The following is a 16,521-nucleotide window of genomic DNA, read 5'->3' on the forward strand; positions in this document are numbered from 1 at the left end:
GTGATTTTGTTACTAGACTGTAAATTCCTTGAAGGCAAGGGCTCATATTTTACATAGAAATAAATAAATAAATTTTATATATTAAAAATATTTTTATATACTCCATAGCATCTCATATAGGACCTTATCTATAGGTATCTGATGATTATTTGACTTTCTTGCAGTGTTACTATTTTATTCCTTATTTCAATAAAATTGACAGAATTTGTATTCTGATTTTTAGAATCAAGGCATTGAATTTCCTCCTATTCCCTTAGGAAAGCTGTGAAACTTAAGTTTGTGGAGCATTCTGCTTAGGCTGTTTTTTGCATCTGTTGGAAAATGATGCCGGGTTCTGGCTTGGAAATTGGAGGAGGTGGCAAGGGGCCCAGACTGGGGAGTCGAGGGGTCCCGGCTATTCTTGTTGATTCTTGCTGACAACCCGATACGGTGGCTTCAGCTGCTCTTTGTTACATCTGGCAACGTAGAGGCAGAATTTTGTTCAGTATACTTTATAAAGTAGAATTAGGTATGTAGAAAATGTTACCTGAAATACGGCTTTAGAGATTTTGCCAGGAGCTTTTGCACTCGGGTCTGTGATGGATCTCCGCTGGGTTCCGTGCAAGATTTTTTTTTTTTTTTTAAACGACATAAATCTGCTGTGGTTGGGCAAAATATATACGAAGCTGACTAGAATGGACAGATGTTTGATCTATTTTTACATTTCTGTGGGAAGAAATGTCAAGAAGCTATTTCCTCACTGAAATCTCTCCGTGCAATTTTAGTGTTTTGTTTTTTATTCCCTCCTGTGAACAATTTTTAGAAACGATACACTTTATTATAGAATCGTCCAGTTCTCAACGGTATGAATGGCTTCTGGTGGAAGTTTACTCTTCGTGACATGGCTATCACCCATTTCCTCAGCAGCTGGCTTTAACAAAGGAGGAATTACTTTGCTTAATGTGTCTTTTGATTCCCTGGTTTCGAATAACGCTTTTATTCCTGTGGATTTATTTTTTTATCTCTTGCTGATTTTTTTTATCTTTTGACATATCAGAACCCATTAAGTGAAATTTGAAAAATACTTCTAGAAAGGTAGTGTCTGTTCATAGAAGGGTTTGGAAATACAGAAGGGCAACCTTTTCAGTTATTTTGGTGAAATGGTAATTTACTGCCTGCAGCAGTAATAGCTAAGACCTATTAAGAGCTTACCACACAGCAGGTGCTCTGCTGGGCCCTGAGAGAGAGACCTTGCTGCGTCTTCACAGTGTGCTCGGGGAGCTGAGACTCCAGCACCCTTAACCTGTTCTGAAGATATGAGAGAGTGATGGGGCACCTGGGTGGCTCAGTTGGTTAAGCATCGGGGTCCTGGGATCAAGCCCCAAGTCAGGCTCCCTGCTCAGCTGGGAGTCGGCTTCTCCCTCTCCCACTGCCCCTCTGCCCTGCCCTTGCTCTCTCCTTGCATGCGCCCCGCTTTCTCGCTGTCAAATAAATAAATAAAATCTTATATATTAAAAAAAAAAAAAAAAAAAAAGAGCTGAGAGTGTTAACCAGAGAATATTCAGGGGAAAACCAGTGGAATGGCCAACATATTCAGTCACGTTTGTGCATGGTAAATTCTACAGTAATTTTTATGTTTAGAAAATCATAATGTCACCTGCTCACTAAGAAGGCACACTGACACCATGCCCTCAGCTCTGGGAGGTACCGTACAACCTTACTCTTAGACTTGGTCATCAGGCAGGGAATTGGCATTATTCTTAGTGTGAGTCAGTTGGAGGTTATTATGAGAATATGGTTTCCTCCACAGTGATTATTTTTATTTCAGAAAAACACCTTATTTTATTTTCAGAACGTTTCAGTACGCACGGCAAAATCTGCTACGGGGGATTGCGTAAACATTTCAATGAATAAATTCTTCTCAATATTGTTAATGCCTGTATTTCAACATTAAAAAAAAAGCACTGTGTGATAGATGGTTGGAGATGTGTGTAGCCTACATGATACTTAACTCAAGGGAACATGGAAGGCAGGGCTAATTCCTACTTGCAAGAATTTCTGGAAGCGAGAATGAACTGTTTTTGGTATTGCTGCATGCCATGTTCCTCTTTACAGCCCTTCCACAACCTCTTCCCCAGAGCTGTGGATTTGTGTAACTAACCTGAACTAATTTTTTTTTAGGTGCCCACTGACAGCAATGCCGGCTTGCTGGCAGAACCTCAGGTTGCCATGTTCTGTGGCAAACTGAACATGCATATGAACGTGCAGAATGGGAAGTGGGAGTCCGATCCTTCGGGGACCAAAACCTGCATTGGCACCAAGGAGGACATCCTGCAGTACTGCCAAGAAGTAAGTCCCTTCCAAGAGCCAGTCATTCATGTTGGATCACGTGCATATGTTTTTTTTTTTTAATTTCACTTCTGAAGTATTGATCTTTTATCTCTTGCAGGGACAATCTTGGTTCCTTTGTTGTTGTTTTTTTTATTTTTTTCCCAGTTTTTTATTGTGGTACAAATATACACACAGTGAATTGATCATCATAACCATTGTACAGTTAGGTGATATTAAATACATCCACAGTGTGCTGCCATCCGTCCCCAGAACTCTTATGATCACCTCTTTTTTTTTAAAGATTTAAATAAAATTTTTAATTATTTTTTCATTTAAATTCAGTTAATTAACATATTACATATTACTGGTTTCAGAGGTAGGAATCAGTGTTTCATCAGTCATGTATAATACCCAGTGCTCATTATATCATGTGCCCTCCTTAATGCCCATCACCCAGTTACCCCATCCCCCCACCCCCTTCCCCTCCAGCAACCCTCAGTTTGTTTCCTATGATTAAGGGTCTCTTATGGTTTGTCTCCTTCTCTGATTTCATCTCAGTTATATGTGGAATTTAAGAAACAAAACAGAGGATCATAGGGGAAGGGAGGAAAATCTTGGTTCCTAATGATTCACTGTACTCTGAATATATTTACTTGCCTTACCATCTACAATACATAGAGTTTTTTTTTTTAAAATTGTGATGTCATGTTAGAACCATCAATAAACCAACTGAGTAAAGTTTAAGATCTCTTGGCACTTCATTTACCTTTAGAATATATCCCACTATGGTTTCACAGTCAAGACAATGTATTGAAAAGTTACTAGAATTAATTTTCCCTGTTTATATTACCAATTTGATATATTTCCCTTGTTTATATTTAATTTTAGACTTTCACTCCTTATTAATTTTTTTTGAAAATGTAAGACATTGACATTGTTAAAACTTAGAAACTCTGTAGAAAGTTGCACTCAGAAATCTTGCTTTGCCACCCGTCCTCTATTGATCAACATTTTCATTGTTCCTGATTTATCCTTCTAACAAAAGGGAATGTATGGTTTTCCTTTTTTTTCTTATAAAAAGGGTACTTACAGGAAGCACCTTTCTGTACTTTGCTTTTTTAACTTTTATACCCTGGTAGTCACGCCTTCACCATTCATAAAGATCTCCATCCTTTTTGTAATTTTTCTAGTTTCTTTGCTATATTATATAGGGCATTCCTTCCTTATTAATTCGGCTTAAAATAACTGGAGTCCTAGATGTCTTATCCCACACTTCCAGACAATTACCTCTTTTAGGACATGTGGCCGTTTGTGTTTTAAGAACATTTAAAGGAATTAGTCTTATGCCTCTTGGCAAAACTTCTTATCCTTCATATAAACAACAGATAACCTGGCAACATTCTCTTTGTTGTAATCTTTTATGTACAAGAAAATTTCCTTTTTAAAATATGTATTTTTTTTTTACATATATGCACACAATTTTTTTGGTGATACTCTAAGGAGGGACGGTCTCTAAATATTAACTCTTGTGTTTTGAGAAGCAAAAAAGCATCCGTATCATCACAATATATTCCATATCAAGTAATTTTTATCTTGAAGGAGCATGAACCATGATGTAAGAAGATAATTCTTCATATTTAAGTAAAAATCACTAATATTTAAGTCCATTATATTTCTTATTAAAATCATTTATTCAATAGGGATTGAAAGTGGGGAGCTGGGGTGGCTCATTCGGTTAAGTGTCTGACTCTTTGTTTTTTTTTTAAAGATTTTATTTATTTATTTGAGAGAGAGAGAGAATGAGAGACGGAGAGCATGAGAGGGAAGAGGGTCAGAGGGAGAAGCAGACTCCCCGCTGAGCAGGGAGCCCGATGTGGGACTCGATCCCGGGACTCCAGGATCATGACCTGAGCCGAAGGCAGTGGCTTAACCAACTGAGCCACCCAGGCGCCCTAAGTGTCTGACTCTTGATTTCAGCTCAGGTCATAGTCTCTGGGTCATGGGATCAAGCCCTACGGCCAGCTGAGCTCTTTTCTCAATGGGGAGTCTGCTTGAGGATTCTCCCTCTCTCTTCTCTCTGTCCCTCGCCCTCTAAAATAAATAAATAAATCTTTAAAAAAAAAAAAAAGGGAGATTGATAAGAAATTACCTTTTGTCCAGATACAACGTTTCTAAAATATACATTTTGGAAATAATATTCACATTTTATGCAAGAGTTCCTCTGAGACAGTTTTGTAATAAATTAATGAGTTTCATAACTTGAAACTCTGTGTGCATGCTTATAGGGTTTTTGATACCATTTCACTTTTCCGAATATACATAGAGATTATGCATTCTGAATATTAAATATATATTTTTTAAAGGCTAGAACTAAATTCAGTTAATGATGTTGACCACATCATCCTTTTCTGTTGAATGGCTAATTTGATGCATGTATCTTAGTTTGCATCTCTATTTTTCCTCCCTTAGTGCCACTTATGAGTAATCAGATGCTTTTACATTTGTATGATGACCATATAAAAATTACTTTTCGTGATCCTGAGAACAACCCTTATTCCCACACCACTTAGGGATCCCACTAATGTCTGGGTAGCTTCACTTCCTGTCTTAGTCTGTTGTTTGTTCTAGGGCTGAGCCACAGGGTGGTTCTTCTGGGTCCTAGACTTTGCCACATTGTTGGTGGCCATGGGACAGGAGAGTAAGCTTCTTGGTTGTTTCTCCTTTGTCTTGCAGTTCTGGTATTACATGCCTGCCTGTCTCAGCTCACCACCCACCAGGATTATGTGCACAGGCTAGAGTCTTAAGGTGGTTTAGATAAACATTACACCGCAGAAGTAAGAAAGGGCCAGGACATCGGACTTGTGAGCCCTTTTGATGAATTTGGTTTTTTCCATAACAGCAGGAAGTCATTGAAAGTGTTTATTTTATTTTTTTAAAGAAGGGGAAGGACTGTAGATTTGCATTTCAGAAAGTCCTCGTCTTGCTTTATCCCTCTGACCCCATAGCTAGCTTCTGGATTCTCTGTAGGACCCTCTGATCTGTTCAGTAAGGTAGCCACGAGCCACCTGTGGCTGTTGAGCATTTGCAGTGTGGCGAGTCCAAACTAATGTGTGCTGAAAGTATAAGGTAAATACTATATTTTAAAGATTTACATGAAAAAATAATGTAAAATAGCACATTAGTAATTTCATATTTCATATTGAAATATTTTGTATACTGATTTAAAAAATTAAATATATGTTACTAAATTGTAAATATATGTTATTAATATGAACTTCACCTGTTTTTACTGTTTAACATGGCTACTACGGGATTTATAATTACATAGGTGATATATTTCCATTCTATTTCTGTTGGACTATGTTGCTTTCCCCGTCTGCCCCATACCACTAGCGACTCTGGGCTGTAAGGGTCTCAGTCCCATCATCTGGCACGTTGGAGAGGGAAGCAGACGTGAGGAGTCCCCCCCAGACCTTCCACCAGAACTTTACCAATGATTGGGAATCAGGGAGGAAGGCTTGTTTGGGGCCTTAAATGCATCTTTCATTAAAAATATTTAATGTAAGGGGATTCTATGAATACCTTTCGAGAGCCCAGTCATTCTCTTCTCCCCCCAAACATTATATCTCTGGGTGCTAAAGATGCCGTGATGACTGGGACACAGAACCTGTTCCTAAAGGGGGGTCTGGGGAGAGAGAAAGGCTTGTAGAATACTTTTAGCGATAACAGAACTGACCGTGTGGATGATGTTAATACCAGCTAACTTTTATTGAACGTTAACAAAGTGCTAAGCTACCTTGCTAAGTGTTCGCTCTCCTTTTACCCTCCTGATGCCTCTGGGGAAGAATCTGGGAAACAATCTTGGTAAATTGCAACATTTAAGGGGAACAAGTGTGGAAGAATGCCATGAGTGGAGGAGGGGCAGTGGCTGGAGACCTAGGACCAGAGCTAGGAACTATCACGTGCTGAAAGCCAAGCCGGCTAATTTCTACATGAAATGATGGGTCTAAGTGTGATGTAGACCGAAAGGTTGAAGTATAGTTTTTGACAATGCAAAAACTTGGCTCTTGCAAAATGAACACACATCAAAGGTTTTATTCAGTTCCTTAATTAATAAGATGACCTGGAAGATGTTAAAGCTGGTTCAGATGGACTAGAAGAGATTTAAATACCTTTCCCAACAAGGTTTACATACAAGGCTAGGAATGGGACCTATCTGGTCTGCATTGCATGGGCAGGACACATTGGCACTGCTATCAGATTTCCACATTATCTACCCTTATAGAGCTGTAAAATAGCCCAGTCAGTAGCAAGTCAGTCAAAAGAATACACTTTATGGAATCAGATCATCTTTTCCCCTACTGCCCCGGGGTTCTGGAAAAAAACACCTGTGTGTCACTGCTGGGGACACCCAGTGATCCCCATTTCTAAGACACAGGCATTGTTTTATAACAAAACATTCTAATTTGGCATATAAAAGGTCATTGATCTTTAGGTTAGCGATTTCAGTGGAAGAGCTTGGGACAAGTCAACTTGCAGTAGGTTACAGGAAGAATAACCTGAGTGGTTGGTGAAGACATCTGTGCACTTTTTGAGGAAAGATCTAGAGGCAGAGAGCTTGAAGGCAATTCAAGGAAAAGGGAAAGCCTTGTTTTTTGTTGTGTCTTTGTTGTTTTGTTTTTGTTTTTAAAGGGAAGCCTGAGCTAAACTGTGGGGAGTGTAGAGGTCCACGATAAAAAAAAAAAAAATAGGCTCAGGTATCTTTGAGAACCAGGTAGGAATGAGATCCAGGGGATGAGGCTGAGTCTTGGAAAGAAGAAAAGAGGGGAAAATTAGAAGGGTGGGTTAATTAGGCAGTTTCCGTTGCTAGGTGACAGAAACCCACTGAACATTTTACACATGGAGAATATTTTCTGCCACAGATGGGAAGGATCTTGGGATGTGGTTAGCTTACAGAATTTTTTTAAATATCATCAAAAATTGGGTCCTTAAATCCTGGCACTGAGACTCAGTGCTGCCTGGAATTTCTCTGTGGTTGTCTCTGTTCTCTGCTTATCCTTTCTCCTGTGTGTTCACCTCCTTGTCTGCCTCCTGCTAAGATGGGCTTCCTCTAGGAGGCCAGGTAAGATGGCAGCCAGTTGCTCTGGGAGTGTGTTGTCTTAGCTTGGCATCCCAACTTGGTTCTGCCATTGTGCATTATCATTCCAAGGGGGGGATTCTGGTTGGCCCTGCTTTTTTGGTCACGCACCTACCTTTAGATGAGTTACTATATCCATAAGGACTCAGTACTGGGACTGGTTCACCTTGGCCTTGAGGGTTTGTGGCCTGTATGACAGCCTAGCCAGAGCCACAGAGTATGGGGAGAGGGGCTTTTGCCAGAAAAGAGACGAAGAATGAGTGGCATGGAGCTGAAATAGAATAATGACCATAGTCCAACACAGTGGGCTTAGAAACACACAGTACATTAGAAAAGTTATAGGTTGGAGAGAGGGTACCTGAGGGAATTCAATGTGCCCTGACTTTAACTGGCTTTTGAGAAACTGGTGGGGTGGAGAGATGGTCACTCAGAACTTTTAAACAGTGTTTGGCATTTTCTTTTGAATGTTGCATCCTGAACTATCCGGAACATTCTTTATGGATATTCTAAGGTCTTCCTGCCACTTCCCACTTTGTAGGTATTCTAATATTTTTCTTTTATAATTAGAAATTGTTTTCTTTTGTAGGATTGAATTTTTCTGTGTTTTGTTGGGAAATGTTTCTTTTCCCTTATTCCTTTTTTGACTCCATGTTTTTGTTTTAGACAGGATTGAATGATTTTCTGCTAGGAAAGCCAAGGAAAATAATATTCACAATTTTTCTGTCTCCTCTTTTCACAGGTTTTGCAAGTTGTAGTAATTTTATATTTTCAAAGTTGTAATACTACAATCTGTTCCATTGCCATGATAATCACAGTGGCAGGTTCTGTCTTCAACTGGGTTCATCATTTATACCAATGCTTCCACCAAAGCATCTCTATTCCTGTATCATTTATTTTGATTCTTTTTTTTTTTTTGGTTGGCTGCCATCTTGGTTATTTCCTAAATTCTTATTGAATGATGGCTTAATTCAGTATAGAGTTCCAGGTTGACAGGCATTCTTGTTCAGCACCTTGAAGATATTTATCCATTGTATTCTGACATCTGTCATGGTGCAAATACTTAAAAAAAAAAAAAAAATATATATATATATATATATATATATATATATATATATAGGGTTTTTTTGTGTTACTCATTTACTGATTATTTTTCTCCCAATCGTGATGAATAATTTTTTTCTTTATGTTCTCAGTCCCTCTTGTGACCAAAACACAGATGTTTTAGAGATAGCTGGCTGAGTCAGAGAGGAGCTGTTAGCAGTCCGTGCTCCTGAGGACAAAACGAAACCGACTGCTCATGACCTTGACCTCATTTTGACCTTTTGCTAACCAATTTAACTCAACTTGTTAAATTTGTTTTTCCAAAAGATTGCCTGTATAGCTGCACATTGTATCTGTGGATGCTTAGCTTAATACAGTGTGTCAAATATTATTATTTTGATGGTGAATTATCTAGTGCATGTCCTTCATAGTCTCTCATTCCTCTCAATTTGTGTTTCCTGTTCTTGGTTGTTTTGTTATTAATACTGGCCTTTTTGCCTCCTGATTTGATTGGGAAGGTAGTTTGAAACTTAGGGTTTAAATTGAGTATTTGTTTAATCTGCATTTGACCCCAAATCAGCCCTTCTTGGTATCCATAAATGCCCTGTTTTCCTTAATCATAATAGTTACTACTCTTCTACCCAGTCGTCACTCAAATACTTGCATTTCCTTACTTTTTGTTGTTGTTTTTTATTAGCACAGTCAGTCCCGTATGAGGATTTTCTTTCATTTCTTCATCAAATAGGTATTGAGGACTGCAATGGACTGAATATTTGTGCCTCCCCCCAATTTCATATGTTGAAGCTCTAATGTCCAATGTGATGGTTTTCGGAGGTGGGGCCTTTGGGAGGTAATGAGAGTGAGATGAGTGAGGGTGGGGGCCCATGATGGCACCAGTGCCCTGTATAAGGAGAGACCCCAGAGAGTGATACCAGCTACGAGCCATGTGCACAAAGCCCGCTTGCAGCCTGCAGCCTTCCTTGCCATGTGCTGGGTGGTAACACCATGTGGAGAATTGCCCAGTCACGCCACAGAATAGTGAGAAATTCTGAATTATTATGTGGTAGCCAGCTAGCCTCCAGGATGCCTTCCAGTGGAACTTGCCTTCCTCTGGCCTTCACACCCGTGTGTAGTCCCCCACACTGTGCGGGGCTGACCTCTGTAATCCATAGGGTGTTACAGAAATGATGGTGTGAGGCGAGGTCATGAAGACGTGACTTCCACCTTGCATACACCTGCTACAGCAAAGCCAGCTGCCGTGTTGTAAGGACACTTAAACAGCACTCTGACTCGGATGTGAGGGGTACCTGGTTGTATCCGTGGGACGGGGTCCTCCTACTCCGCCATCTTCCTGGCACCCCCTCCAGCAGCTCTGTGGAGATGTACACACGGGGAGGAACGAAAGGCCCCTCCACACTCTCTAGTGTGACCAGCACTAGCTTGTCAGGCACGAGAAGGAACCTCTTGAAAGCGCATCCTATAGCCAGGTGAAGCCTTCACGTACCTGCAGCCAACGTCTTGACTGGACCCTCGTCGGAGTCAGTGTCTCTCCCAGATTCCAGACCCACAGAAACTGTGTGAGATAACACAGTTTATTGTTTATTATTTGAATGCTTATCATTTGAGGCTACTAAGTTTTGGGCTGGTTTGTATGCAGTAATCGATGACCACAAGAGATACTCCCTCAATTACTATTTTCCTCTGTGGTCCTGTGGTAGAACACGGTTCCTTTCCTCTGTTAGATACAAGACCCAGAAAGTGCTGCGGAAACACGGAAACAACTTGAAAATAACTGTATGAATTATTCATCATTTAACAGCCTAAAGTGGCCACTTGCCTTAATGAACTGTTACATTACCCAAACTGTTACATTGTTCTAGGGAATTAGGAGTCTTATAAGTAGAACAGAAATAGAATAATATTCCCCTTGAAACATATAGTGAAGCCTAGGAACAAAAATGACAATTTTTAGATTTTATTGTCCCTTTTCTTTTTGAATGAAAAGAGATTTCAGAAGAAAAACAAAACATTGTTTTATTTAAACCAAAGGCTTCGGGATGGGAGAATACAATATTGGAAGTGTAATAAAGAATCTTACTCCTTCCCAGATTTAATTCAGGCAAATTTAGCGAGTATTTATTGAATGCTGTTCAGAGTAGGATTTTGTGTTGTGGGTTGCTGAGTGGCGAGACACTATTCTTGGCTCGTAAGTAGCTTATTAAATATATAATTGGATAAGTTGAGAATTCAGAGAACTGAAAAGTAGAAGGTTTTGATTATAAATCTGGGGATTTCAGGTCTAATTCTAGAAATAAGAGCTGTGGGATTGTTTCTTAGCATGAGTGTTTGGTGGTCAAGACACTTCCAGAAAAACTAGCCTATCTCCAAGGGTAAGTTGGATTAGGAAGAGAAGGGGATTCAGATCTCAGGATGTTAGCATGAAAGGGAATGCAAAGGATCATCCTGCTCGTCTCTCTTAAGAAGACCTGATAAGGGAGCCCTTGGGGCCAGGTGCCGTGCAGGGGGAACATGGGCTTCACGAGACAGACCTTTCAAATCCAGCCTTTGCGGTCTTTCCACCGGAGCAATCCAGGAACGCTGCCTCACCAGGCTTACACTTGTGCCCTCGCTGCACGACGCTGTCGAAGTTAAATCCTGTCGGTTAAACAAGAAATTATAAGGTGCCAGCACTGTTCCTCCTTTTTTAAGGAAAGAAATTAAAGCAGAGGCTCTTCTACCTCTGGATCCTTACCCTTCCCGGAACCTTTTGAAGGATAGGGCCTAGAGCAGGTGTTGGCTCTGCTAACTCACCTGAGGAGCAGGTCTCTGGAGGGAGTTTGGAACAGGTTAAGCTTCAGCATCTCTGGCAGAGATCCCCAGCTGGGAAAGTCAGACAGGTGAATGTGGCTTTGCTTGTAATCTTCAGTTAGATTGCGGTCGTCTTCTTTTCCCAGAGGGTTTACCACAGCTAACAATATGTGTGTTCCCTGGTTTTTAAAATTTTCTTTCTCTAAATGAACAGTTGTTTTGTCTGCAAACTAGCAGGACACCGAACCAAACATACCAGTGCCTGAACAAAACATAATCTGCCCGTTTGGTAAGTTGAACAGACCCATTTCCTTTGCCGAGCTTCCTACTGTAAAATAGATCACAAAACATGGGGTTCCCAGACGAGAATTGCTTGGCAGCCTTGGTTCCACAATACTGTGCATTAAAACGAAGTTAAAAAAAAAGAAACAAACGTTGTATGTGATTCTTTTGATCTAACCAATTTTGAGGGCGTACTATGACACAGCAGAAGCCGTGGTATATTCTTGACCATTATTATTTTGTTGTGTGTTCCATCCACCTTTGCAGACTTAAAATTGACCTACAAATTACAGGCACATAAGCATTGTGGTTTCAGTATTTGAAAGACCCAGAAATTCCTGTTAGGTGAAATAATTTGCAAATAGAGCTGTCTGGCTTCCTATACCTGAGAACATATATTTTATGCATTAATGGTCTGTGTGCTTGTAAGGATTGCTTGTGCAAACCATAGGATTTAGAGCTAAATAAAAGAGATGCAACCAAGTTTGGATTTCTTTTTTTTACACATTTATCATTTAATCAAATTAATGTTTAATTTAACATTTGTCCTTCTTACCATCTAGCACCTTCTTAAACAGATACTCAATTATTACATATTTGCAGTAACACGAGGTGCTTTTGTACTATAATACTATAATACTGTGTACTTTTCAGTACATAGTAATACTGTGGACTTGTATATTTTACATGTCATTAATTTACTGAAAGTTTTTTCCTGTAATTTATTTTTTCTCTTTTCTTTTTTGAGGTAGAGTTGATTAGTAGAACTGTACAGTTTGGGTATCTTTAAAAATCGCCATAAACTGACCGAGAAGGAGAATCTAGGTTGTGTGTGTACATCTGATGATGTTTTCACCTTCTTGTCCCGTCCTCTTTACTTCAGTCATTCTCCCCATCTCACGCCCCGCCCCCCCCCCCCCGTTTGTGTCTACATTCGGCACTTCTGGAGTGAGAAGGTCTTAGGCATTGAACGAGGTTCTCTGACAGTATTGTCCCAACTCTGAACAGGAGCGTATGTATAAAACAACCTATGTATATACAGCGTTGGAAACAGACTTCGGCCAAATTATTGGGAAATAGGCCAATGCCCTGCAGCATTTTACGTCCCTTGCTTTCGCATAAGGTTGTCGTTGTGAAAACCTAGCCGGGCTCACACTTCCCACATTGCAGTCATGTTTCGTCAGCTGCACGTTGCCCTTCAGCACCCCGTGAGCAGAGGCCATTGTGTTTGGTTTCCCGTGCTCTTTCTCAGTTAAATTCATTATTCCGTTCCCAGTACCCCTTACATTATTAAAATAATTTATGCTGAAAGCAGTTTGCTAGGATTTTTTCTTTGTATTACAGAAAATTTTAAAGGTGAAAGGAAGTCATTTTAATCCAGAAACAGAAATTGTATTGTCTGAGACATAACTTTGTTTTGGTTGATACACACTGAAGTGTAAAACATATTTAAAACTTGTAATTAATGCCCTCTGCATGCTCGGGAATGGCACTGACTTCGATACTCCTGCTCCCTCAGTTTGCTCTCCTCTGCATTGGAGCCATTGTTGATTGAGGATTGAGTGCCTTCTACACAGAAGACATTTGCAATGATTCTGGCACTTAGGAAATCTTCCATTATTTTATTTTTCTTATTCTCCTCTTGGATGTGTTCTTTGAAAAGGAAATTGGTACGTAGAGATTTCAGATGAAAATATCTCATGATGACCTCTGTACCACTTTGCTATGGAGCTTCTGATTGTTTATCTGTGCTAACTGCAGTCAGGCTTTGCAGTTTGGATCTTTGTGTTTGAATTTGTTTTGTCACTTGTAAATTTAGAAATTTGACTCTTCCACTGGACTGGTTTGTTGTTGTTGTTTTTACTTTTAATTCTTTTTAAATCAAAATTTCAAGCACATAGGAAAGTAAAAGAATAACATAATGAATGCGCGAGGGACCTATCACTCCCAACTTCAATAATTATAAAATCTAGTCTTGTTCCTAGATAAGTCTGCAATGCCTGTGCTCTATCTTGCCTCCTTCATGGTCTGCAGTATTTTTGGCAAGCCCCTGGTTGCAGATGTGTTGCTTGCCCCCCCCCGCCCCCGTGCTGTAAATTGATTTAAGACAAACCAAAGCATCATGTTATTTATTTTCTTTTTTTTTAATATATCTTTATCACCATTACATAATTTCTAGCATTTTTTTCCCCAAAAAGAAATTTGAGAATTTGGTTAAAAATTTATTTAAAAAAGTTAAGAGACTTGGGTTGCCTCGGTGGCTCAGTCGTTAAGCCTCTGCCTTCGGCTCAGGTCATGATCCCAGGGTCCTGGGATCGAGCCCCGCATCGGGCTCCCTGCTCCGCGAGAAGCCTGCTTCTCCCTCTCCCACTCCCCCCTGCTTGTGTTCCCTCTCTCGCTATGTCTCTCTCTGTCAAATAAATAAAATCTTAAAAAAAAAAAAGTTAATAGACTAGAAAGAACAGTGAGCAATTTATTTTCAGAATTTGTAGCAATTCTTCTTACCATGATCCTTAACTCTGTTTTCAGCCTTTTCCTAACTACATTTGATTTTGTGGTCTTGAACATCCTTGACCGTTTGGAAGTTAGTAGTGTGTAAATAAGACTTTTGGCATTAATCACTTGTCTGAGTGGCCTGTTCGCAAATGGGACATGAAGGGTTCCCCTATTTGCTTTAATTATTGGGAACAGAGGAAGGTTCTGTAGGGCTCTAACAATATATGTCTTAACTATTTTTATATTTTATGTATGTAACTGCATGTTCTTGGCTTTCTTAAATATCATCAATGTATTTTCTTGCTTTGCGTATTTAACAACTTAAAAGTTATCTTGTCTGAGATTCATATATTTCCAGTTTGAATAGAGAGAGACTTTAGATGTTTAAAATATAGAATGAAAGTATGCCGATGGTGACCGGGTTTTAAGGTATTCTTCTGTAGTGAGGTAAAACCAACTATAACGTTCTAATGTGGATCTAAGATTGTTTTTACTCTTCTCTCCCTGCTGTCAATATTTTGAATTGCTTCAACTCTCTTTTTTTTAAAAAGTTTAATTTATGTACTGATACATTTGCTTTCAAAGATAAAACCTATTTCTATGGCCAGAAGAGGAGGCTCTTTTTGGGTTCCTGGACCAGCTGGATGTGTCTCCTTAGTCTAAGTAAGAGCCTGACTTTTAATTCTTCCTGAACATCTTCCTTAGCTGTGTATTTATCAACATTAATCTACTGCCTCTTACATGAGGCTATTATTTATTTAAGTTGCCATATCATACTTGCCATACTTGGAAGAACGATATTGGAAGGCATTGAGATGCTATAGTATTATACTATTAGATTATTTTATTTGAGATACATTGATAATCCCTGATGGGGGTTTAATATATCCTGAATTTCCCTACAATTAATAGACTCTGAACTTCAGCAGAAATACCCATTACATATTTGTCAGGCACTTACTGTGCTTTCACAGTGTTGGCCGCAGGTAAGGGAACATGAAGATAAATCGCTTTGTCCCTGCCTTCAGGGAGTGTATATTCTAACAGCAGAAAGGCATGGGGCTGTAATGGAAAGCAGAAGGTGGTAAGCGATTACATAAAAGATAAACTGCTTTGGATTCAGAGATGGAGATGATCAAAGAGAGGGTATTTGTGAACCAGTATTTGAGTTGGGGCCTTTTGGGTTTTGTTCAGTCGGAAGGAAAACAAAGTAACTTATGTTTAAAAAGGGGCTAGTTGGAGGGGCTGTGCCATGCCTCACTGGAGTGGGAGGTAATTGGTGGTCCCCTCTCTGCTCCTCAGCCTTGTCTGTCTGTCTCGGGATCCGTGCCTGCCTCTCTCACCTTAGCTTCTCTCTCTGTGTGCACATCTTCCTTTTTCATCACCTAGACCAGCTGCTGCTTGCCCGTGCCTTGCTCCCCCTCCCCCACAGGTTTTGAGATGGGCACCATCTCTGATGATGACTTTGCCTACCAGCCGGGTGTTCTATCTGGCTAGAGCCTGTGTGTGTTAATTCGGAGCTCTTGAGGAAGAGAATACGATTTAGTTTGCTTTCCTCAGACTCTAATTAGCTACAGGGACAGAGCTGCAGAGTTAAAATCTGGCCGCTAATGAGGACTCCTTCGGAAGGCGGGGGGCTGGAGCACCACAGAGAGGGAAGGGAGTTGGCAGCCTCCTGATAGCCTTCAGCCAAAGGTAATGAACATGGAGAACCATAGGGAGGCTCCGGGGTGCCAAATTGTGTTTCCTGCCCTTTGGAAAAGTGCATTTTCCCTGGGAAGGCAGTATACACGTGTCCTTAACACGAATGTGAGGCACACTGTGATAAATACCATTAAGCATTCCTGAAGTGGGAGAGAGGGATTAACATTGCATTACTCTGTGAGTGGGGGAGGTTTGTCCACGGCGTGGGGGGACCCTAATAAGCTTGGGCATCTGCAGTGTGCTGGAAGGGTCTTAAGTTAGGAGTGTGTTTGGAGCGTGCTGTGTGTATTTATATAGCGATTGCTCTGGGTAGCTGTAATTCAGGAAGATTTGTAGGAACTGAGGACAGTGTACTACTGTTCACGTAACTGACACAGACCTAGATTTGCTTCTGTTTTAGGAATTTATTAAGATAGCTTTAGTGACCTATATTTTTTTATTAGTCAAGAAAATAGTTGCTCATATTTGGGGTTCACACAGGAAACATTTCAGAAAAGAAAGAGGCCATATAAAAGTTCACTTGCTAATCCTACACTAGCAAATTATTAATAATGCTTGTTGTGTTAGCAATATACGTGTTGCCTGTGTTGGAAAGATGACATTGCCAAAGGAGCTCAGCTATCTTTATTTTTTTATGTTAAGATTTGAGATGCTGCAAAGAAAATGTAAAACATTGAACCGATGTTTCTAATTAATCATGGTGAAAAGTCAAGGACTTCACTAGCCACGAACATCTTGGCATG

At 40.0% G+C, this 16,521-nt stretch overlaps 1 protein-coding gene across 6 annotated transcripts in view; it reads left to right on the top strand.

Annotated features, from left to right (window-relative positions):
- Window positions 1-16,521, top strand: part of APP (amyloid beta precursor protein) — a 262,737-nt gene that overhangs the window by 55,430 nt on the left and 190,786 nt on the right. For all 6 annotated transcript variants that reach the window (XM_028115529.2, XM_028115501.2, XM_088024143.1 and 3 more), the window contains exon 2: window positions 2,161-2,328. In XM_028115529.2, the coding sequence (XP_027971330.1) occupies window positions 2,161-2,328 (168 nt within the window). The remainder of the gene's footprint in view (window positions 1-2,160; window positions 2,329-16,521) is intronic.

Source organism: Eumetopias jubatus, unplaced genomic scaffold (assembly GCF_037043125.1).
Source record: "Eumetopias jubatus isolate StellerSeaLion01/CBP00866 unplaced genomic scaffold, mEumJub1_p1.0 scaffold_1, whole genome shotgun sequence".
NCBI classification, from domain to species: Eukaryota; Metazoa; Chordata; class Mammalia; order Carnivora; family Otariidae; genus Eumetopias; species Eumetopias jubatus.